This window comes from Rhopilema esculentum, chromosome 7, assembly GCF_057945365.1.
Source record: "Rhopilema esculentum isolate cy_ngs chromosome 7, ASM5794536v1, whole genome shotgun sequence".
In the NCBI taxonomy this organism is placed as follows: domain Eukaryota; kingdom Metazoa; phylum Cnidaria; class Scyphozoa; order Rhizostomeae; family Rhizostomatidae; genus Rhopilema; species Rhopilema esculentum.
Genome location: NC_142821.1, coordinates 108,173 through 133,137, shown reverse-complemented (window position 1 = coordinate 133,137; position 24,965 = coordinate 108,173). Strand labels below are relative to the sequence as shown.

General features: G+C 37.6%; 3 protein-coding genes across 5 annotated transcripts in view; all 3 read right to left on the bottom strand.

Moving 5' to 3' along the window:
- Window positions 1-352: 352 nt before the first annotated feature.
- On the bottom strand, window positions 353-8,987 carry LOC135683281 (uncharacterized). Its single transcript, XM_065198490.2, has 7 exons — window positions 8,687-8,987; window positions 4,744-4,893; window positions 4,083-4,241; window positions 2,228-2,334; window positions 2,029-2,117; window positions 855-966; window positions 353-645 (listed from the first exon to the last, which is right to left on the bottom strand). Exons 1-7 carry the CDS (start codon window positions 8,955-8,957, stop codon window positions 544-546), a joined length of 990 nt encoding a protein of 329 aa, XP_065054562.2. The 5' UTR covers window positions 8,958-8,987; the 3' UTR covers window positions 353-543.
- Window positions 8,988-10,720: 1,733 nt separating this feature from the next.
- LOC135683852 (uncharacterized) lies at window positions 10,721-24,722 on the bottom strand. The gene is made up of 3 exons (XM_089109196.1): window positions 20,433-24,722; window positions 15,154-15,238; window positions 10,721-14,158 (listed from the first exon to the last, which is right to left on the bottom strand). Exons 1-3 carry the CDS (start codon window positions 20,469-20,471, stop codon window positions 14,070-14,072), a joined length of 213 nt encoding a protein of 70 aa, XP_088965322.1. The 5' UTR covers window positions 20,472-24,722; the 3' UTR covers window positions 10,721-14,069.
- The window catches only part of LOC148959900 (4'-phosphopantetheine phosphatase-like), a 37,665-nt gene continuing 33,181 nt past the window's right edge, over window positions 20,482-24,965 (bottom strand). For all 3 annotated transcript variants that reach the window (XM_089109195.1, XM_065199228.2, XM_089109194.1), the window contains 2 exons: window positions 24,780-24,847; window positions 20,482-20,552 (listed from right to left, as the gene is read on the bottom strand). The gene's annotated coding sequence lies outside the window, so the exon portion shown is untranslated. The remainder of the gene's footprint in view (window positions 20,553-24,779; window positions 24,848-24,965) is intronic.

The following is a 24,965-nucleotide window of genomic DNA, read 5'->3' as shown; positions in this document are numbered from 1 at the left end:
TTTGTCATTGAAAATGTGCCCTTTTTGAGTAGCTGCCCCCACATTCCAGGATTTTGCACAATTATATGAAGAATCATTTGATAAACTTTTTAAAGCATTGTTTCCATGGTTTCAAGTAAGCATTGTCCTCATGGTAAATGTTTAAGACTTCATTGTTCTACTTCTCGAAAGACTTTTGCGCTAATTTTAAACCCCACACTTTAGACTGCGGCGAGACGCCATAGTTGCGTTACCCTTGGTACCAGAGCCATAAAAAGTTCGAGCGAGGAAATAGAAGATAGGAGTGGAGAAGCAGAGGAGCTCAAGACATCCACAGCTTTTAAAAGCAGGGAACTTGGAGTATATAAAAAGGTTGACACAACAAACTGTATTCAAATAGAAACTCCAGATACATTTAGCCACAAGAGCAACAAATACATATTTTAGATTATGAAAGTCTTAATTCCTTCCTGGTGTCGTCTTAACAACGCTGATGATTATTTTTCAACTCAGCCTTCCTTGTAGCCGGTCCCTCTTTGTATAAAAAAGAATGTACAATTCGTTTTATATCTTAAAACCACGATGTATTGAAACAACTCCAAAAAGCAGGTTTTCGTATGTTACACTTGAAAATCCTGCATCCTCGACCATCGATGAAAAGGTGTCCTAAAAGTTAAAGAAGATATGTTGATATTAAAATATCGAATAAAGCATTAAAATAAACAAACAAAGCTCGGGTTGAAATTGAAAAAGAAAGCAAGAAAGCACTCTGGCACAGTCATAACCGTTTTGTGGAGCTGAAGCAAATTCAAAATAGAATTGATTTCATTAAAAAGGAAGGGTACATAAATATACGGTACGTTGTGAAAGATTACCTGATCAGGAAACTGTCTTATGCTCTCTACGAGATATTTGTACGAATTCCAATCTTGGGCTATCACTTGACCCATAACAGGGATGATTTGGAATGAGTAGCCATCGTAAATGCTAAAGACGGAAAAAGACCTTGTTATAAGGGAATGGTGGTTTGAAATGCAGGTAGAAGCGAGGTAATCTTTTTAAAGAAGAGCATGCAATAATTGGGACGTTCGTTGGACTCCAGGAATATTGTAATGAAGTATGCATACAAAAACGATTCAAAGCGAAATTGAATAATCCAATATCTATGAACAATTATCGAACGGAAAACAATTTTTTGATACCTTAATTTTGCTTAGTATGAACCTCTCTCTAGGATAGTGACTGTTCTTCGAACTCGTTTACAAAAATCTTTTAGTATCAAATACGTTTCAAAGATACGATGACTTTTTATCTAATCACCAGAAATATGACCGAGTAAAAAGACGACGGCAAGACTCGCACGCGAAACTAATGTGATTGTTCAAATCAATGCTCAAAGCCCTCCCCTCTGCACTTTTAATTAATCTAACTTTATTTAGCCTTAATTTTACAGGAACCTAAGTGATAGCAGTAGCATTTTTATTGAAAATGACCTCCTGTCTAAATATGGTATATTATTACATCATGATCACATTCTTTTATAGATGTCTAATATTTTTCATTTACTTACGATAGAAAACTTCACTGAAGCCAGTATAAAGAAGGAACAAGAAAGATTAAGAGCCTTTAACAAATGGGAAAAAAAGTTTCCTGAGCCTCTGACTAGACAAAGCGATGGCGCCAATAAAGATTCATCAGTTTTTATGTTTCAAGAGGTCTTTTTATTTCCAAGAGCGTAGTCAAGTGTTCAAAGAGCGTGGCGCTAAAAGTTAATAGGGGAACGTCCAGGGGTCTCCATCTCTTGAACTCCAATCATCTCGATCTCCATATTTTGTGGCAACATTTCCAACTGAAATTCTTTACAGCAACTCTTTTTCCCCAACTTTCAAATAAACGCTACATCGCAGAAAAATATTACTTTCATTAAACCGAAAAACTATTTCCAAAACTGAAAATCTAAAGATTTCAAAAACTTTTGGAGGGGTGTGTAATGGCTGGCAATATACAGCAACGTTGTAAAATAATGGTAAAAATTATGAAGTATGTTACCTTTTGATAAACGGATTTGATACATCTGAAAATTCTAAACACATGAAGCTACCACCAGGACGCAAAACACGATGAGCTTCTTCAAGAACCTAAAACATGAAAAATGAGTGTTAAATTCTACAAAAGAAAACACGAAGATATTACATATTAAGGATTATGGACAAAAAATAAATAAAAAGAAAAATTTGTCTTTACTTACTTTGTCTATATGGGTAACATTCCTTATGCCAAAAGCAATCGTATATAGATCAAATGCGTCATCTTCAAATGGCAGTTTTTCTGCGTCAGCAACAGCAAAACTGAGAGCTAAAAGCAAGATACGCACTCAATAAGAGAGAAAATTGCATAATTAAAGGCATTATATTTTCATATTTTGATCACAAGTAGACTCGTGTTAAATAAAGGCTACGCACGATTTCATCTGCTCATTTGGAAAGTGTTCTTTCTACAACCGTAAATCATAGAAAATAAGCCGTATCTACTTCAGGTTTCTTTGAGTGGTAGAACGAGCGAACGGCGATTGGGTATCTTTCTAAAGATTTGGTCATCCTTCTAAGCATAATAACTAATCATACAACCTAACCGTATATACTACATGTAGATCCAAATTCAACCATGTACGCAAGAGGCCTAATCTCATTTATCTTAGTATAGTCCCAAATGGAACCATGTAAATGATATGCCTAATCTGCTGTTTTTGAGAAACTTCTAAATCTTTTTATTTTTATTTCTGAGCGTATCATTTTTAACTCCGAATTCCAAAATTTGGGAGAAAGAATTACAACATAGAACTAGTGACATTCAAACAGAAATGCCTTCTTTAAAAACAATTCAATTAAATGTAAAGTGTATCGTCGAAAATTTATGGGGTGACAAAATTTCAAGACGGGACAGAATCTTATGAAGACTATAAAATATCATCAAGAGATGGATATATCATCAAGATTAGGATACATCTCTCTTTACAACAAAAATTCTTCACAAGATAGCATATATTCATGTCTTCCCTAAAATAAAAAAGACATATTAAGAAAGTTCTTTGTAGATCTTTTCCCGTGCTTTTTCAATATTATCAACGCTCTAAAGGTTTCTGGGTAAGAAAAAGGACGTCATTTATTCATTAAACACAATAGGGACCAATCTTACTTAGGTAGGTTAAGTCTTTGCTAGCTTGCAGATGCTCGTGTCCCAAAAAACAAGTACACGATTACACGTAAATTTTCGAATTCTGACGATTCCAGTTCGCTGGAAAATGTCTTGGAGCAATTTTTTCTATCTTTACTAGAATTAATATCCACAGGCGGAACGCTAATCTCATCATTCGCGCATCCAACCCTGAAACACTGTAATGTGGAGTTTGATTCTCATTGGCTTCGGTTTGCCATTTAACAGTTAAAACATTAACGTGCTAAAGTGTGAAGAGGATCAAATCGAAATGAAAATAAAAACCATCAAATATACAATCGACTATTATTGATTCTTTAATTAATGCTACTGCCAAGTTTGCCAGTAGCATTAAATAAGCAATAAATAATTGCTAATAGCCCCCCTGCTCCTGTAGCCCCATGCCCCCTCTAGCGCCACCACTGCCGCAACATGCAAACGAGGTTTACACAAAGAAAACCCGAAGATGGCATTGGTGTTGCCAGAGGGCGTGGATGCAATGCAAAAACCGAAGAGTTTATAAATTTGCGTGGAGAAGGGAGCTGTCTTTAAGCATTGATATTCGTAACCTTCTTCTAGACGAAATTCTTGCAAAAGCATAATATCAACTCCCAGCTCATTTCTTCAGGTAAACCAGGGCTTCACCCAACGCATGCGTTTTTTTAAACAATTGCAATAATAGCGAAAGCAGCAGCACTTTCCTTATCGGAGTTCATAATGAAATGAGAGAACGCTCTAAAAAGGTAATTGAATTTATTGAATGGGTGTAAACGGAGACATTTTTCTCCTTTAAATTAACCGTTCGATTTATTTAATTCGTTTTTCTACATAATGAAATTCAACTTGGCTTGAAGTGAATTATAAACTAGTCTTAGGCATAAATTAATTACCTTTTTCAATTCCCAGTAGCTGTGCTCTTCGTCTACCAACTTCTAACATTGATTTGTTTATGTCACAAACAACAATGTCTTTTGACAGTGACGTTAAATCTACGTCTTCCTTTTTCAGTCTTGATAAAACACCATCTAGGTAGCGGAATGCAATATCCCCTGTAAAAATGACCGGGGTTGTAGATCATTTTCATAATTTATATGTTAAATGTTCTTCTTATAATCTTCACAATAAAAAATATTGGGGGATATAACAAAACAGCATGTCCCTTCCAGCATTAGAAACAAAACTCATCCCCAAATAGAACAGCCTCCTTGGTCTTGCAGATCACAAACAACAGGGAAAACATGCGATTCCACTATCGGGCAGCATTTACTAGAAAACTTATAGTGGTTACATGTTTCGGATTATTGGTAAAGCCTGTTCGAGTTTTGTACCACCAAAAGACTGTTTGGTTCACAAAGACAGCCTTTTAGAAACTATATCTACGCTCTAATTCCTTTGAAAAACTCAAATGTATAAACATGACCCTATCATGAGAAATCAACTAGATACTGAATACTGTATTATTCAAAGCTGGAGAAGGGAAATTCAAACATCTTAATGACTTTAAAAAGTTGCGTAAAAGTATAGACTTGAAATGTGAATAAAAGGGCTTACCTGTTCCACCTGCAACATCAAGTAGTCGCTTTCCAGGCAGAGGGTTACATTTTCTAACAAAATAATCTTTCCAAAGTCGGTGCAAACCACCACTCATGACGTCATTCATCAGGTCATAAGACTCTGCTACATTTGCAAACACATCATAAACTGTTAAGAAAAAATGTTTATGGCTATCAATCGTGCCTGTGGTAACATGGCGAAGGCCGAGAGCCAAAACTACGGGCTTAGGTTTAGCTCTATTGTACAACTGAGGTGGTGTTTTGGTTTTACGGTTAAGCGGTTTTGCTCGTATTTCAGCTCGGTTTTTTGGTTTCTTCCTTAAAATCTATCGGTTTTGTAGTTTTCAACAATGCCACGGTGAACGGTTTTTAACGTTATGTAGGTCGGTTTTCCGGTTTGTATTGCAAAAATGTGTGATTTTCGAATCGCAGTCTCGATGGATTTGCTTGTGCCTCGCACAAAAACAAAAATGCGACGAGAAGAGAATACTGATGTTGGCGCAGACGAGAAGAGGAGGGTGATAGGGTATAAGAATTTCCACAAGCCAACTACGATCAAATTGGAAAATCAGCAGACTTTCTCTTAGGTGCAAGATTCCGATATGGAAGAAAGGTCAGATTCAACAACAAGTTGCTGTTTTAGGTAACTATAACTCTATTTTGGTTACATTTAACAAAAATTAAATTGAACCAAATAAATTAGTTTGTGAAGGCGCTAGCCATATGTCAGCCCCATTGTTTTCGGTTTGTACTCAATTCCAGTTTATACTCAACACCATAATCTAATCAGAAGCCAAGAAAGTATCACTGCTCTTGATATATCAAGAGCGGTAAGTACACTGTCAAACTTAGAAGCACCTCTTTGAACTGTCAAAGCAAAAACAATGTGTCACATATAACACTATGTAAATAAACCAATGAAGATTCAGATTTTATATTTAAAATTTCTTCTTACTGAACTGTTAATTGTATGGAGCAGTCAAAGAAATGTCCATATGAATGTCTAAAGGACTGCCACACAACAAATAGCAGAGCTGTAGAAGAATCGAACAATTTATGCAGCACTCAAAAAAAGACACAGAAAAGCAGTCAGTCATATCAGATATTTGTGTTGTGCCCAAAGGCTTCAGTGCATGGGTAAAGCAAGGGAACTATGACAGTTCTAAAGAGGGGTAGACATTGCCAAGAAAGGTTCCAGGTGGAAACTGACAAGAACCTCAGCAGGAATTAAAAGAAAAGCCCCGGAAGCTCCAAGGACTTTGAACAGGAGGTGGCTAATGCGTCAAGAGTGCCTTCTTCTTTTGGAAATTAGGTCAAGATCAAAAGGCTTGTGAGTCTGTTAACGTTAAGTGATAGCTTGGTTATGACAAGGACTGGAACCATAGAAATTTGGATTAGCAGCCAGTGGCATTAAAAACAGGGCCTACTTACATTAATGAACTTAGCAATGTAGATGGGGGAGGATTTACCAACAGCATATACATTATACATCTAACAAGCAATTTGTACATGAATCTAGTGTCAAACAAATGGACAGGTGTTGAAAAAGAAGATAATGAATGAAATAATGTTGATGAACATTATACAATACAAATGGAAAAGCAAAAGGAAAAGGCAGCTACAACCAATGTGATATGTGCTGCTTCTGAAATATTTCAAAGTATTCATAAAATTGGGATTGCTAAGTTCAAGGCAGACAGTATCTGCCCTTGAAGGCAATTGACAGATACTATGCTGGCCTTAACTATCTTTAAATGACACATTTATTGACTAGCCAATAGTTGATTGACAGGTGGCTGCAGCAGCTCTAATGCAAACTGCCTTAAGTCTTCTATGGTGCCTCAAGATAAAAAAGGGTAGCAGGTAGGTTTGCAGCTAATAGGAGTCTTTGATCACTTCAGACCTTCATATTTTCAAGGACATCCAAATTCACTACCAGTCTCCAAAACAATTCTAAATTGAAACTTTGTGAAAAGGAATGAGCTGAGCAGGGCAAAGAAAAACACAAATAATAAAACAGTAGCATCAGCTTCTTACAAACTGAAAATTTCTAAAATAAATTGAAGGTATAAATAATATACCTAAGGGGGAACTTTGGTCAAAAAGTCTTTCACACCATAACAAAATAGAATTGCAGTTATGATAAGCACCCCATGGAACTGCCTGTTTGCAATTACTTTTCAACCATCAACATTGCCAATTAACAGGAGATAAGCATCTCTATTGTGAAGACTGTAGCACAAAAAAAGAAGAATCTCCAAGAAGGGAACTTTGTTGATTTAGCAGCAATACAAATTGACACCCTTATCGGCTGTTTGTAATAACTGCTGCCTTATGTTTTATTTCATTTCATTTTTTATTCTTTATTTGCAGTAACACCATCATTCTAAGCAGATTTCTTTTCAAGGGAATATGAAAACGTACAAATCAATAAAATATATACTTACAATTAATACACGCATAAAATTAAGAAGAGAGAAAGAAAGTAAGCAAAAAACTTTTTACAACATCCTTAAGACCTTATTATTTGCTTGAAAGTGAAAAGGGAGGGTGCTTGTTTCAGTGCAGGTTTCAAATGATTCCAGGTGTGTGCACCTGGATCATAAAAACCTATCAACCATTTTTTGTCTCAATAAATGGAATATATAAACCAGTATTTAACTTTCATAAGTTAATAATTTTTCTTGAAGAATTTTTCATTAAAAAATTTGAGACGTAACTAGGTGGGAATTTTTTCATTGCAACTGTTTCTTCATATATAATTTCATTAATCGTTGGCCACTTAACTTACTCAACAGTGTAGAAGCAGATGGATCATAGCTGCTCTTTGTAACTATCGATGTAGCACAAATTTGTAATTTTTAGACTTTTTTACTGGATTCCCTGCAGCTTTTTTCCCTGAAGCCAGCAACAATCCCAGAAATGAGAACTATCCATTGATAGACTTGGCCTAAAGTTTGACCTAAAGCTTGTCTGGAAATTAAAAATACAAACTGAAAATGATCTTGCAGAATTTTATGATTAATAGTTTTGATCATGCACTGTATCATACAACTTTTTGGCATTGGCATTAAGAAGTAGAGCCTTCCAGGCAGCATTATAATTTACTGGCCAATACAGGACCCAAAATGAGGTAAATGAGGTAATTGCTTCACTTGCTTCATATATGTTCACACACCACTTGCTTCTGCTTCAATGCCTGCTTCTGCTTCAGCTCTTGCTTCACACATGAGAACCAGGCTTAAGGGTAATGGTGGGCAAAAACCTGATGCAAATTATTTGCCCACTTTCTTTCAACTTTCGCCAACTTTCAACCACTTGAGAGACATTGTCCCAATCTCAATATCCAATAATGTTGAATAAGCTGAAAAATATATATCAACAATGCCAAGAAACCAGTATGGATTCCATGGCAGCTCCACTCCAAATAAATGTTCATAGAATTACAAGTGCACTCTTGCAGACCCGAATATGGGTGTTGTATTGGCATGGATTTGGGTGTGGCTCTAAATAAAAAGTTTTTTCAAATATGGCAAAATGACTTTAACTCTATATTTGTTTGCAATTTGGATTGGAAAAATTGTTCGATCCTCTTGAGATCAGGGCTGCCAAAAAGATTCAGACCTGTTTTCACTGTTCTCTTTAAAAATGAAAACATGATGGTACAAAAATTTTTGGCTTTCATAACAGGGTCAAAACTGTGCCGAACGACTGAACAAAATCGTCTGGGTTCAACAGTTAAACTTTGAATTTTGCTCGCAAATGCGAATTTTGGCGTGGAAAGCTAGCCATTATTAAATGATCTCGCGTGTGCATTTGCCATACTCTGCAGGGGACTGAAGGGCAATAAAAAATTCAAATCAAAGTAGTTTGATTCTAAAATATCACAAAGACTTGAAACATGTGCTCGGAATTGTTGGAAAACAGACTTGGATACCAACCTTTTTGCTTCTTTTCAGACTCTGTAACGTCTTCAAACCCAAAATGAGTTAAAGTCTCTCTTCTGCTATAAACAACATTCGGGTCACTGCAATTTAGGGACGATAATATGGAAAAACACCTTCTAAGTGCACTCAGTTTAGAATCGTACCTAAATAATTTTTTTCCATAAAAATTTGTATTAAAAGAACACGTGCAAGAATCTATAGATGAGCGAATCCTTGTCGTTTGAAGTAAAACATCTTTAGCAGCTAGTCTCATTCTTATCGCCATTTCGTCAACCTTCACTTCACGAGAATTGTGGCCTCGTTTTCGAAAAATTGTCAATAAACAAATAGCATAGGGGAAAAATGTACTTGCCATGCGCGCGATGAATCACAGGGGTTACAGCAAATGTCAACACTGCTCCCGCAACATTTCAGGACGAATACACCACATTGTTTTGAATGATTAAAGATTCGTCGATAGATCGACATATTCAAAACAAAGGCAGCACAAAAGTTGCACGATTGTTCTAGCAACAAATGTAACTAGTTCTATTGCCATAACATAGATGAAACTTTAAAAAATAGGCATTAAGTATGTCTCGATTAAAATTTCCATTAAAACTGATGCAAATTTCAATCTGGAAATGCATTTGCATACAAGTACATATTTTCACACACCACAAAAGAATAAAATAAAATACATAATTTAGATTCAACAAGCAGAAAAGGGCGAAAAGACACCAACCTTTAGAAAGTTGAGGACATTTTGCAACCAGAGTTTGAAGAATCCAGGAAAATTTACACGTTTTCCCCATGATAGGAAATGATACATCCAAAAGCTGTTTTGTTAGGCAATGAAAATCACTTGAAAATTGTCAAGCACTAGAGTGGTACAATTCTTGAACAAAAATTGTCAGAGAAGAGGTTCCGAAAAAGACATCTCCCTTGACCGAAGATAAATAAAAATGCGACTTGTGCTAAACACGTGCACTACACAACATGTCTTCAGAAACCATTCCAACAACCAAAGTGAAAATTCGCTTTATAGAGGTGTGCAATGTTTTTCGTAGACAATGTGGTGAAAACACGCTGAAATGGCGAAAATGGGCCTAATTCTAGCTGCGAAGCGATTTTGTTGTGAGAATCCTGTGTGCTGATTAGCTTAGAACATGGTAGCGAACAGAGCTCTCGGCCAATCAAAGATTTGACCGCTATGCTTGCTGGGCATTAACGTTAAACATCTAATTTTGGCTTGTCAGGGGGGCAAGCAGCCTCGTTTTCACACTGTAAAATGAAGTTCTAACATAACAAGAAATGACAAACATTTTACAACGTAATTCATCTACATCTACCAATTACTGTCTCTCTGCTATAAAGAAGATTCGGACAGGGTGATAGGCCGGAGTGAGAGGTCATGAATATGTTCACAAAAGAGAGACGATTGAGAACCGAGTGATTGGAACCCTGGCCAAACCGAACCTTTAGTCTCTTCCAGGTTTCTGGGTACATCACTTTCAGAAATAAGTAAAAGTAAACTACCTTTACCAAAGGAAGTTTTATTAGAAGTGTTGTCTATACCTTTTCAAAATATAACAAACACTTCATCACACCACCCACATCGATTGAAAATGACAGAAAAAACTTGTGGGAAGCAATATAACCGATGCTGGCTAGTTCATGAAGCATTTGCAGAAGTACTTGAACGTCTTTTCTTCGATAGATTTTTGCCAGATATGCCAGATTCAATTAAAAAATACTTCAAAGGGCCTCCATAGGTCACAGGTGTTCCGACAGTCATTCACGAAGATGATGTAAAGGAGTATCTTAGCCGATATCAATCTACAAAATGTTGATGTATAAATGGTGATTTCGGGAGAACGCCCCAGTACTTGACCGAATACATGAAGATGGTGAATCGACAGCACATGCTACATTATTCAGTGAATTGCAATGACTACGATCTGAGAATGATAATCTGGAATGCCTCTTTACCACTCTGCTTTGCTACGAATCGTGTGCACTATTCAAGGTACGGTACATACTACCTAGACAGCACGCATCCTGGAGCAAAAGATGAGATCAAGGGTGTTGGCCTATCAATTCGGCGTATTAAGCTTGGAATTGGACAATCAATCGACCTAGCTGGAGAGCAGAGTTACATGCGATCAGCAAAGACAACAGGTACTATTCAATTTCCGAAATGTTCAGTCACATTTGATAGAAATTATTTGTATGATGCTTTGTTGTCAACTTCTAAATGCCCACTAGTTTGCATGATAGAACTGTACCACATGGTAAGGGGTCTTTTGATGCTCATCTATGCACCACTATTGCAGGGAGATCTTTTATTGTAGCTTTCTTCTCATTTGAATTTGCATTTCATATATAGCTTTTTTACTGGTGATGTTACACTGTTTGCAACGAAAGAAAATACTGTTAGAAAGTGGGTAATGTATCGACCATTCCAAGCAAGATTTACTGAATCGTTGATGGAGATAGCAGAAATCGATAGCACCATGTCAAACACACGAAAATGTCTCCGGCAAAGCAAATTCATTAAGTCCAACAAAATGGTTGAGAAAATAAAAGCAACCTTTAAGGATCATTTCATCAATCCGTTTAGCCAAAACCTTGACAAGGACCAGTTGTACAACTTGGTGTCCGGCTATCCTGTAGAAGAAAAAGTCAGCAGTTGCTTGTTGACTATGGAGGCAAGGGGAAGAGATTGAATGAATGAATTTAAAGAAAGGTTAACCAAAAGTCCTGCAGATAAAGAATTTTTTGGTCCCATCAAGAGAGAGCCTCTGACAACCTCCAAGGACTCATCACTTAAGACTAGGCTAAAGATTAAAGGAAAAGAAAAAGAGCTCACATTTCAGAGAGACATTCTTGGCATTCTAGTTGCTTACTCGAACAAGCATGAAGCAGGTGTAGATCTCGAGACCATCCTGTCATTTCCGCTTGCACCAGTATCGATGCCTCTCAGCACAGCAGATGGTGCCATCAGAAAGACCGTTAAGAGCACACTGTATGAAGCTGTAATGAGCGACTTATCCATCGTTAGTCCAGATGAACTACCACTTGCGGAGATATTGAATACGTACTTCTTGGACCTTGCCGCAGCTATTCGAAGTTTTGTTGGCCCTACATCTACTATAAGACAAATGGCGACCAACATACTTGCTTCAATTCCAGCCCGGCACACATAAATTGTTATTGTCTGTGATAAATAGAAGAATCTAAATACTAATTATTTGATTGAAAAAATTATGGAGGAAATGCTTTTGCTGACATCCAGCCTCATACTAATACAAAGTTTTGCCAACTTATCATTTAATGACAATAAGATCTTTGATGACTTCATGCAAAATTTTTGATGACGTTATAAGGAAAAAACTGATGGTGTCAAATCAAGCTTAAATATACATCAGTTGAAAGCTTGCAACGAGACGAGTCAAAATATGTAATTTGCGTCAAAAAATAACAATCCAGTAAAGAGCTAGCGATAACTTTGTCTGATTACAACTTGATTACAACTGATTACAACTTGGTGTCCAAGTTGACCAATACCTCGTGTGGGACGAGCAAATTAAATCTGTTCAAGCCAAAGTCTCCCGCTCGTTAGGTTTGACATATGACAGAAGTGAGACTGCAACAACTGTATATAAATCTGTTAATAGTCTCGCGCCTGATTATCTCTCGCATTTATTTGTTAGAAATTCTGAACGCAATTGTATCAACCTTAGAAATGCCGAAACTGACTTGCTAGTGCCATTCATCGCATTTCGTGGAGCAAAAATCTGGAATGATCTCAGCCGCGAGGCCAAGCAAGCTCCCTCTTTATCTTCTTTTAAGAACAGGATAAAGGGTTTTTTGTAAATTTAATGTAAATAGTTGTAAATAAATTATTTATGATTGTAATTAGTTTCCTTTTTTTGTTATTAATTTTAGTAGATTTTTTAATTTGTAAAGTTTTTGGCACGGCCCCCTGAAAATCAGTCATGACTGACGGGGCTACCGTGCATAAATAATTTTAAAATGAAAAAAAAATGAAAATGATTTTTTAAACTTAAATGACGTCATCAGTCCCGTGGCATCCAGGCATTTTCAAAAGAGTTACCTGGCAGAATATGAAAGCCTGGACTCCCTACTACGAGAATCTGTCGAGAAAGCAAACATTAGCTTCAATGTCAGATTGTCAGGCTATATGTCCTGTCTAAGTTGAGCGATACCCAAAAACATATTTTCAATTTTTCGGATTATTCGCTCTCCGATACTGAAACATTTGTCTCAGGTAGTGTACTTGAATTTTGTATCCCACCCCAAACAATCAACAGAGAGGAACTCTTTGGTTAATTCGAAATTATACACACTCAACTTGCCAAACGTGAGATTTCTAACCCTTTGGAATTTAAGAAATTACGAGCACGACTAAACGATTTGGCATATGCGTATAGCGGCTCTCCCATCGACCACCCTGATTTTCTTTTGCATAGAGAGCATTTCCAACCACTAAAATCTCTACGGGCTAACAATAACATCTTTATTACAAAACCTGATAAAGGGTCTTGAGTGGTAATTTTTATTTTTTAATTTGTTTTTTTCTTTTTGGTATGTTTTAATTTTTTTTACTTTTTGAGTACTTTTTTTCTTTTTTTGAATTTTTTTAATTTTTTTTCCTTTCTTTTTGAATTCTTTTTTATTTTTTTTTATTTTTTTTATATTTTTTTAAGATTTTTATTTTTTTGTGATAAGCTTCAAATACGTTTGTGTAGATATTATTTATTCGCTGAACATGTTTTTGGATATGGGATTTATAGGATTTATAAGTAAATTTCCTGAAAGCGGGAGGTCAAGTTTGAAATGGGAGCTGAACTCTTTAATAAGAAGACCCTTACCTTAAATCAGGAGAGTCGGAACTTTTGCAACAAGATCCACTAGTTCTGGCTTGTCATTATCGGGTCGAGCAACAAAGAACATGAGATGAGTGCATTGCTTAATTAATCCAATATGAATAAATCAAATTACGAAAAGTAGTGCAGCTATTTTTGATTTCAAGCTTCAAGCAAAGTCAAAAACGAGTTTAATAGTCAAATAGCTATCACAGGCAAATATTCTTAAAGGTGCAATTCTAAAAACAGCGGGATATCACCTTTGAGCAGTTAGTCAAGTGTCATTTGAGGTTGATCGACTGAAGTCTTTTGCTTGTACTGTGTTTGTAAAATAATCCACTATTTTAATGAAAGTGATGTAAAATGTTTTCTTAATTGTACTTGATAAAGTTATGTCGTTGATAAATCTAAAACTGAAGCTGATTCATACAGTCAATCATCTCCCGAACAAAATTTTACAAAGGTATAAAGCAAGTCATGGACTCTTGATTGTGACTTCAAGACTTTCAGCATTTATCTAAGTCACAGAGCGCCGAAGGTAACGAATGATCTTCTCCTTTTTCATGCCATGAAACAAGACCATTCATTGTCGGTGCTGTGGAAGAAAAAATTTTGTAATAGATAGAAAACAAGGGTAATAACCGATAGCATTTCACATTCTCAATATTTCACTGACTGTAACTCCGCTGTTCGGCAATGTTAACTGGGTTTAGGGTTGAAATGCCCCCATTATACGCTGAAGTGCACTTTTGCTAGAACATATAATTCTAGATAAATATAATATACATAAAAATAGAATATACAAATAGAATATACACGACAATATTTGGTTTCTTACAATTTTTTTGTAAATAATAGCGAAATCTGCAAAAGAGTTGTATGGCCTAATAGCAACAAACTCACACAACTTTCGCAATTTTTTAGAGATGCCCAAGCGAATTCTATTATTTACATTTACACTTGTATAACAAAAAAATTTATGAAGAAAATTACAAAGTCAAACTATTTCTTACTGTTCTTGTGCGGAAAAACTTTTTACACACCGCAAAGGCAGCAGTTTTACGATAAATAATCGCGTGTTCATCGCAGAAAGCGGTTTGCAGACGCTTCTCGCTATTTAATTCTTGATTTTTAAAAGATATTAAATTTCCGTTCCAAGGCTTAAAAAACTTCTATCATTGATGTTTTTTTAATTTTGGCGTACATAAAAGGCTCGCAACACCCAAAATGTCTTGCGAAAAATTATCTTTAATGAGAATAGCTGTCGTACTTGTTTAATGACAAAAGATTTTTAAAAAAATTCTTTAAAAATTTCGTGTCTAAAATTTTTTCGAAATTTAGAAGTTTTTCCAATACTTTTCGAACGTACGTGTATATCAAATTACTGTATTTTCAATTCTTTAATATTCTGAGGATAGTGTAAACATGTAAATTTGAAACCAATCTAATCAGTATCCAAAACATATAGCACTTAAAAACATCACGATGAAAATAACAACGAAAATAAATAAAAACATAGAGAACAGTCAACTAGGACTTACTTCCATCTATTGATGTTAATGAAATATAATACAGATTCGTAGAACTAACCATTTTTTATCGCTCCGGCAACAAATGCACCAACAGCACCGAGGTAGCCCTCGTGTCTCAGAAATAAAGCTTCCAGTCTGCTGCCCTGTTGAGTACCAATAAGTTATCATATTTTCATATTCAGGGCAAAGATTGTGCTAGGGCCACATGCATGACACATGCGTCATCAGCACAAGGTACAGAATGTGCCGATCACATAGATAACGTTGAACAGAGATAGCTACAAGAAATTGATAATCAATGTAGTTCAGCGTGTTCTACTTTGATGAATAAAGTCCAAATTATGCTTCTTTCAAATGTGCATTGTTGTGTGTAGTTGCGCTGGGGTGCCGCTTATTGACTAACAAAAGAGCTACAAAATCACTAATTGACTAACAAAGTGACTTATCGCCTTTAATTGTGTTCAATAAACAGCTATATACAAAGAAACTTTTATATACTTTTGTTACGTGTTTTTCAGGATTTTAGAACGTTGTTTGTTTGTCTTGATGTTGTTCAGTTTTTATGTTAGATGCTACTATTAAATTGTGTTCACTGCTATTCGCACGGATCACTGGACTATTTATACACTTTCTCAAAGATACAACAGGAGTTAATTGGCGCAGTCAGTAGGATGCTTTCATCATTTTACAAAATCAACAGATGGTATTCCACTTTTTTTATATAGCTTCAATAATCCGGTAAGCACTGCATTAATTTTTATTCACGTTAGATTTTAAGCGAAGCTATTATCATCATGTCGGAAACTGCAAAATTAATCGAATTAATGCAATTGCAAATTGCAAATCAGCAAAAACAAATGGAAGCTCAAGCGGCAGCTTATCAAAAACAAACGAAGGCTCTTCTTCATACAATGTCTTTTTCAGAGTCAGGAACTGCACGTTTTACTTCTACATTAACTTCAGTACCAGATTTCGAACCATTTGATTCTACAAGTGAATTGTGGCCTGACTACTAAGATAGATTTTTGACATTTTTTGATGCACATAATGTCAATGACGATAGAAAGGCTCAAATTTTCCTAACTAATCAATCTCAGGATGTTTACCGGTTACTGGGAAATTTGGTAAAACAGCAGAATCCACCCAAGCAAATTAATGATCTTACCATGGATGGAAGTGTGAATTTCATGATAACGCAATATGACCCCAAACGATTTGTGGTACACGAACACTTTACGTTTTGGAGCTTGCGGCACGTATTCGCCAAGATGCTGCCACCTGTGGTTTTGCATCCATCAAGGACCCTCAGGATGAAGCACTCAGATCTCGTTTTATTTGTTCTGTAAATAATGAGGCAGTGCTTAAAGCCCTCTTTAAGGTCAAGGACGACAAACTGGATTTTGCTAGGGCTATTGAAATTGCCACAGAAACAGAGGATGCAGCTGAAGTGGCTAAAGACACAGTTCATGGGGCTAGGCCAAAATCTGTACACAGGGTCGCTCTACGGCCCCCTAACAAGTTTGCTTGTTACCGCTGTGGTGTTGATACCCACCAAGCACCACAATGCCGTTTCAAGGACTCAGAATGCCACTTCTGCGGAATTAAAGGACACATCTCGAAGGTTTGCAGAAAGAAAAATTCTGCAACTAGTAAAAGCTCAAAGACGCCGGTAAAACTCATCCATGAAATCAAAGCAGTGAATGAAAAATCCTTGCGAAAGCTGGAAGCACCTATCAAGACCCAAGGGCGAACGTGCACAATGGAACTGGATAGTGCAACGAATGGAAATTTCATATCAAAGCAGACATGGAAGGATTTGGGAAGTCCAAAACTTCAGAAGCCTGATTTACACTATGAATCAGCAAGTAAACATGGTTTACCAATCATTGGTACGTTCGTCGCCAAAACGTCAACACAGGAGTCAGAGTAGACACGTGATATCAACTATACAGTGTCAGAAATCCCAGAACTTAACCTATTGGGACGAACTGCTACTAAGGAGCTGGGCATCTCTGTAGACCAAGCACTCAATGATGTCGAATCATGCCATGCAGCCTTTAGCAATCTAAAGGTCGACACCAAACTACAGGAGAAATGCAAGAAATTGTGCAATTAATTTAAAGATTTATGGAAACCGGAAATAGGATGCCTCAAGGACAATGAACTCGAAGTAAAGTTTAAGCCCAATGCCCAACCTATCTTCAGGAAAGCAAGACCGGTTCCATTCGCCATGGAAGCTGATTTGGAAGAAGAATACCAGAAGGGTGAAACAAAACAAGTATGGGAAGCCACACAATTTTGTCAATTTGGGACTCCAGTGGTTCCTATCAAGAAGGCTGTGCTCCCAGGACAAAAGAAACCCAAGATCAGAGTCTGTGGGGATTATTCTTTCACAGTCAACCATCAACTGGAGGATCATCAGCATCCGCTTCCTCTCCCCGAGGATCTTATGAGAAGATTAGGAGAAGGATATGGATTCACCAAAATTGACTTGGCAGATGCATTTAACCAAATCAAGCTTGCGCCGGAAAGTCAACGAAGAATAGCACTTAGCACTCATAAGGGAGTGTTTTTGCAGAAAAGACTACCATTTGGTATCAAATCTGCCCCCAGATACTTTCAACAGATCATGGATAAGCTCACCATTGATCTTCCTGGTGTGGCTACCTATCTGGACGACATCCTTGTAAGCGGGATTGATGCTGAGGACCACCTGAGCAATCTTCAGCGTTTGCTCCAAAGACTGCAAGACAAAGGTCTCAGTTGTGGGCTGGAAAAATGTCACTTTGCCTAGCCATATGTTGAGTATTTGGGACATCTACTGTCACAACAAGGTATCGCAAAGGTCCTAAGATGGATGCTGTTCTTAAAAAGACACCTCCTACAAACGTATCAAGTCTTAAAGCATTCTTAGGATCTCGGTTACCCACACACCTTGGTAACAGCTAACGCTTCTGCATTCATGTCAGTTGAATTCCAGACTTGGTGCAAAGAGCGAGGCATTGTCCATCTCACCGGAGCTCCATACCATCCTGCTGTTGTGTTGTGCCTTTTAGATTAATATCCAATAAGAAGACCAACATTTTGAGCATCATACTCAAAACACAATCACCAATCATCTAACCAAACAATCCTGCCAAACTACAGGGGCTTAGCATATTAGAATAGTCTGGCTATTAGCGTCCATATCTCAACAAAACAATACAGCACCTGCCACTAATGGAGCCGCTGAACGACTTGTGCAAACTTCAAGCAGGCACTCAAGAAGTCAAGTCTTCCTCCCAGAAAAGCCCTGCAAGAATTCCTCATGCAGTTATGCAGAATTCCCAATTCCAGTGGGTATTCTCCGACTGAACTGCTGAATTCACGTCAAATCCGAACCAGGATTGATACTCTAATACCGTCTCCAGAGCATACAGCCCAGGGAAAACAAGCTAGAGAGGCTACCAAATCCCAGCAGAAAGAGATTATCTCTAAAGTAGTAAGATCTTATAAAGTCGGAGATCCTGTCTACGCCCTCTACTTAGGTCCAAGAAGAGACGCAGAAGGTCGTTGGGTACCAGCTATAATCATCAAGCGCAAAGGCTCCCGCTCCTTCAATGTTCACGTGCAGCCAAAAGGTCCTACTTGGAGACGATCCCGGAGTTCCTCCTTCGCCGTCTACAGAGAGAGCAAATTCACCTCTGACTAGCGCTGCTACGTTCGTGGAACTGCCAGGATCTGCCACCGACAGAAGGCCAGCTACACCAGAGTATGGTCCTCACAACCCACGAAAATCATAACGGGCCCCTAAGCTTAAAGGCGGATTTCCACTTTATGCGCTCTGGTCGCGCGACTGAGTGAATGCACATTGGGGCATGCGCAAATTGAACTTCCTCATTCGCTGAATGTTGATTTGATTTCGCCAAGTCGTGCGACCAGAGCGAATCAAGTAGAAACCGGCCTAAAGAAGATGTTCTCGCCTTCGCCTTGAACTTCAAGGCTAGGTGAGAAGGTGTTGTGTGTAGTTGCGCTGGGGTGCCGCTTATTGACTAACAAAAGAGCTGCGATATCATTAATTGACTAACAAAAGGACTTATCGCCTTTGATTATTGCATTGTGTTCAATAAATAGCTAAAAGAAAAGCAACTTTTGTATACTTTTGTTACGTGTTTTTCAGGTGTTTAAATTAGAACGTTGTTTGTTTGTCTTGATGCTGTTCAGTTTTTATGTTGGCTGCTACTATTAAATTGTGTTCACTGCTTTTTACTTTGAACTCGACCTAAACGCAAAAGGGATCACTGGACTATATATACACTTCCTCAAACACTTCCTCAAAGATGCAACAGTTATTAAAATAACAAATGTGCTTTTGGTTTTCACTGTTCTGGATTAAATTTTTCCGCATAAAACTTGTTCGGATTGATTCGCGTTTACATTGTGCTGCACAAATTTTGTCCATTTTGCCCTTCCGTTTACACTGTGCCTCCCAGATAACTGCAGTCACATGTCCTAAATCATGCACAAAACACCCGAAATGAAGTTTTCTCTGGCAACAAAATAATAACAAAATTCCCGCCAAAGATATTGTCAATGCAAACTAGGCCTAGTTTGTTTTAATAGTTTGTTCTTGAAACAAAATGACACTGAACTAGCAACGAAAGTAGGGAAAGCTGACAAAGATGCCAATTTTGCGTAGACTGGAAAGATACTGCACTTTTAACACGAATATTTATCGATAACAAGGCAGCCAAGATGACGAAAGGTCTTGATTGGGAGACAGTGTAAACTAAATTGGATGAAATAGCCAATCGCTTTCGAGCAAGATACGATGTGGATAAAATTTATCCGGATAAAACACTGTACCACATAGCTATCTGAATTAATTTAATCTATTTTCCTAGGTGAACTAATTTTGTTCGGATAGCTGCTCTCAAATTCATGCGGATAGCGTGGGTCTAGTGTAAGCGCAACGCCTATCTGAACTTATTTTGATGCGGATAAAATTCATCCGGCACAGTGTAAACGGGGTCTTAAAGACAAGAAGTCTGAAAAAGCGCTCATGTTTGAAAAAGCGCACACGATCGAATAAATAAATACACACGTTTAAATAAGCACCCATGTTCGAAAAAGCACCTGGGTGGTTAATCAGCTATCTACTGTAAACCAGCTTAGTCTCACAGTACAGAACATAGAAAGATCAGGAGGCCAGCTACCGTTAGAAAAAATGCTATTTTTTAAGAATCTTGAGCATCAGAAAACCTGGTATTAGGTTTGACACATATATATCATTATTATTATTGATAAATTATAATCTTGAAATTAGAGACTTGGAGAATAAAGATGAAAATTTCTCACCCTGGAAAATATTTTGACTGCCAAACTTATAGTGTGCATTGTCAGTGGATGACCTCTGATGAAGTTCCCGCCAAAGAAAATTCTTTCAAGCCCATAAATCTGAGCAAATAAGGTTGATATCTGAAAGAGATATTGATTGATCAGTTTAGTTCTGGTCTACTTCTAACTATACCAAAGGCGTAGCTTAAAAATTAACTAATTAAGTTTTTAATATGAGAAAGATTTTGCCTTCTCGTTGGCGCATGATGCCTGATTGGCGCATTAAGCCAAACTTGTGCCAAGTTTGCAAAAAGGTAGTATTATCTTTTGTTCCCTAAACACAGTAGAACTTTGCTATTAACAATTCTGCACGGGCCAAGAAAACAGTACGTAATAGCGGTAGTTTGTTCTACGGAGATTTCATTACCAGTCCGGTCCCTGGTGTCCAAGATTCAACAGTCGGAGGCCAAAAGGTCTGAATGGTAATTTTGATAAACTCCAACCTGCTAACAACAAAAACCAAAGTCTTAACGGTTGGAAGTGGTACACAAAGCCAGGGCGTGGCCCTAAAGTTTCTCATGTTGTTGAACGTTTTAACAAGGTTTGATTTTAGGTAGGTGCCACCTGGAAGCGAAGAAATTGTTGTGGTTATTTTCAAGTACCCACATATGCAGGGGTTCAGAATAGTTATGTTGAACGGTGACCTGGTGGGACCTAAGGGATGAAAACGGGAGTGAAACAGTTAGAACTGCCTCTGTGCAGGAGAAAATGGAATGTTTCACATTACATTATTTGCTTCACAACAGTCATCATCATATTATCCCATCAAGTCGACGCCGATCTGCAGGTTTGATGATCATGATCTTCATCCTCCACTTTTCGCGGTCCCTGGTGGCCTCCCGCAGATCTTTCAACGAGAGTTTCGTCACCGTCTTGATGTCATCCATCCAACGTGCAGCTGGTCCGCCTCTCCTCCGTTTCCCTTTGCGCATTCCGAGCAATGATGGCTTTTCTAGACTGTTGTCCAAAGTAAGAGAGTTTTTGTTTTATAATTCTGGCTTCTAATGGACATCTCGGCTGCATCCCCTCAAGAACTGATGTATTTTTTCGCCTCGCAGTCCAGGGTATTCTCAGCATCCGTCTCCAGCAGCACCAAATTTCGAAATTATCCAGCTTTTTCCTGTCTGTTTTCCTCATAGTCCACGACTCGCATCCTCACATGACAACAGGAAAGACCAACGCATTCACATCCCTAATATTGGTATTGGTGGTTTTGTTATTGTACTTCCAAATATTTGTAAGGCACGGCATTGCTGCCCTACCTAGACTCAATCGTCTTGTAATTTCCTTACTACACGTTCCATTATCCACGATTTTTGATCCCAAAATAATAAAATTTCCGTCTTTTTCAAGTTCAGATAAAACCCCGCCTCTGCACTACTCTACTTCACTTGTGTGAGCAAGTTTACCAGTTGGTGGGTGGTGTCATCTGCATATCTAAAATTGTTAATCTTTCTTCCTCCGATTCTGATACCATCTTCTATTCGTTTTGATTCGCTTTCCTCATGATGAATTCACTGTACATGTTGAATAGATAGGGCGAAAGGATGCAGCCTTGCCTCACTCCTTTTTCAATTCCAGAGGTTTATATGTCACCATGCTCCGTTCTTACTTATGTCTCCTTGTTTTCATACAGGTTTCTAATGAGTTGAACTATGTACTCTTGCATTCCCATCTTGCGCATTACGTTCCACATGATACTGTGATCGAATGGCTTACAGTAATCAATGAAGCACATGTACACTCGTTGCTGGTATTCCTTCACAATCTCCATTCCCAACCTCAAGTTTGCTATTTGGTCCCTTGCCCTTCGTCCTTTCCTGAATCCAGCTTGTTCTACAGGCATTTCTCTCTCCATAGGTATTTGCATTCAGTGTTGTATGATCTTAAGCAACACTTTGCTGGCATGAGATATGAGTGTGATTGTTCTGTTGTTTGAGCATATCCTGTTGTTTCCACTCTTTGGTATCAATAGATCTATCGATCGTTTCCATTGTTGTTTTCCGGTTTTCCTTATTAGTTGATATATTATGATTTATACAAATATTCCTTCTTCATCTAGGTTTTTAATGAGTTCGATTGGTGTTAGGGCCCAGACCCTAGTTAATATCTTCTAAAGACCCCACACAGTAACTATTAAAATCGGTAGTGTAATACGTGGCACGGCAGCACGTAGAATGATAACTGAAATGTTGAGTTAATATTTGATTTAGAACAGTACGAAATTACATGTTGTGATTCTCTATACCAAATAAGGACATACACATGGTAAATGTCAATCGACAAGTCACAGTGAATATGATTATGTATGTTGGAAAACGAAATTAGTCAGTGAGTTGGTTAGAGTTGGAGTTGAAAGTAAGTAATGTGATCGGCGGATATGTAAATTGAAATGGTTGTGGATTAAATACTAAACGGTTTACACAAAATGGTGATTTTTCTTTGATTCTGCATCTTATACTTCATCCATCATTAAAGGAGAACTGACACGCTAAAAACAATTGGCTAAAACGGTAGTTTGTGACAAGCAAATTCCGGGATCGAAAAGATTTTTTAAATCACAGTTACCGTTTTCGAAATACAGGAGTTTTAAGTTGAGAAACGACAGTTGTTCCGACAACTTGAGACTCGAGGCGAAAATTGTCACGAGTGGGCGATCATCTCTGACGTCACAAGTGACATGTTCTCAGCACGTTTTGTGTTTCTCTATAGAAACCTTTAAGAAAATGCTGCGGACAAATGTTTATTTTGTGCATCTGAAAGGAGCTAACTTTGCATTTTTGACACATAATTTACTTTTTCAATGGTTCGAGACTCTGAATCGGGGTTTTATTACGCTGATTTCGAAATAAATGGAAAATTTCAGCCGTCTGAGTTTTTGCCACCAACCAGCGCTGCCGCTTGGGCAGACAGTCGTCCCATGGCTCAACAGTGAAAATATTATGAACAAAGAACAGACTGGAAGTACCTACAAACTGATATGGAATTTTTATTAAAAACATTGCTATTGCTACAATCTAAATGGGATCAGGTATCGTAAAATTAGAATTTCATTTCAGATTCAGGCGTCTTTGTCCAGACTGGTTTGCCCTAAACGGAATTGCAAGTTATTCATTATCAATGTAGCATTCTATGATTGTTTTTCCATGTTTCAAACGCGTTAACTGTATCATGATATTAAATAGTAAAGGCGGGTTGAAAGTCGCACTTGTGTGGATTATATGCCATTTTCACCGGGTGTGAAGGGTTTCGGGAATTACCTTTAAGGCTGTTGAAAAATCTGGATTTACGAAATAGTCTCTTAGCTCTTAGTCACAGAACTCGATTTCATAGTCGAAGAAAATGCTGTTTGGCTGTCATGGGGATAGCAACTGGCGCATTATCTTCTTTTGCAAGCAATTTTGACTTGGGTGGGGGATGGTCTTTTTCAAGACTAGATTATTCCCTAGTATCTCAACCTCTGTTAAAATACAATAATCAAGATAAATTAAGAATTTGAATTTGAATTTGAAGAGAATTACAAAAGAATTTGAAGATTTTTTCAAAACGAGGCCTATTGGTAAGTCGTGAGTCGTAAGGGTAAATCGAATTGGTCTATTGGGATAGCCAAATCAAGAACATCCAGACAAAAATTTATGCGCCCAACGATATGTTCCATGTACCACTCACCTGAGCATCTGTTGCTCGGTATGAGGCTCCTGTGGGGCCACTAGGTTGAACAGATTACTAAAATTCCAGAACAGGGCAGCAAGAATAGTAAAAACGGTGTTTTTGATACTTCTACAGCACCTTTGATTCAAGAACTATGATGGTCTGCAATTGGGAATTCACCAAAAAACATTAGCAATGACCTTTAAATTTCTGAACAATGTAGCACCGTAATACCTATGTGGTTGTTTTCCCAATTTGTCAAATTTCCATCTTCGCATTCTACGCAACACTGGGTATGGCTTACAAACACCCCGAATGAGATCATCGATAGGACAAAAATCATTTGCTTAATGAACAGCCAATGTTTGAAATGATTCAGAGAAGAAATTTAATCGAAAGAGTCTGCACGCAGGCTATCTTCAACTGCCCTTTCAAAGCCATCGTCGACTCTTTAGAACGGTACAGAAAACTTCTTTTGGTTATCATGTAAACACACCAAAAACCTATATTCTTTATTTAGCAGTTCCAAATCATTTTATTCCGTTTCATTCGCGGCAAATCTCGGGGGTTATTTTCCCCGCTTGAATCACGCTACACAAAACCGGGTGCTTACATTTAGTGGCTCAGAAATTTCAGAACATAAATTCAATAAAATACCTGGACTATGTCATCGCAAATCATATGGAGGAGGCTCTCCACAAGGTCGGCCTTGTTAAACGCGCTTCCTATAAAACAAGCGCATTTGAAATGAGCAATGAAAAAATCTGGCTGCCCTAGCCATTTCGTTCTCCAAGGGAAACATATAAACATGATGATAGCTGCAAAGCTAGTTGAAGCTATTCA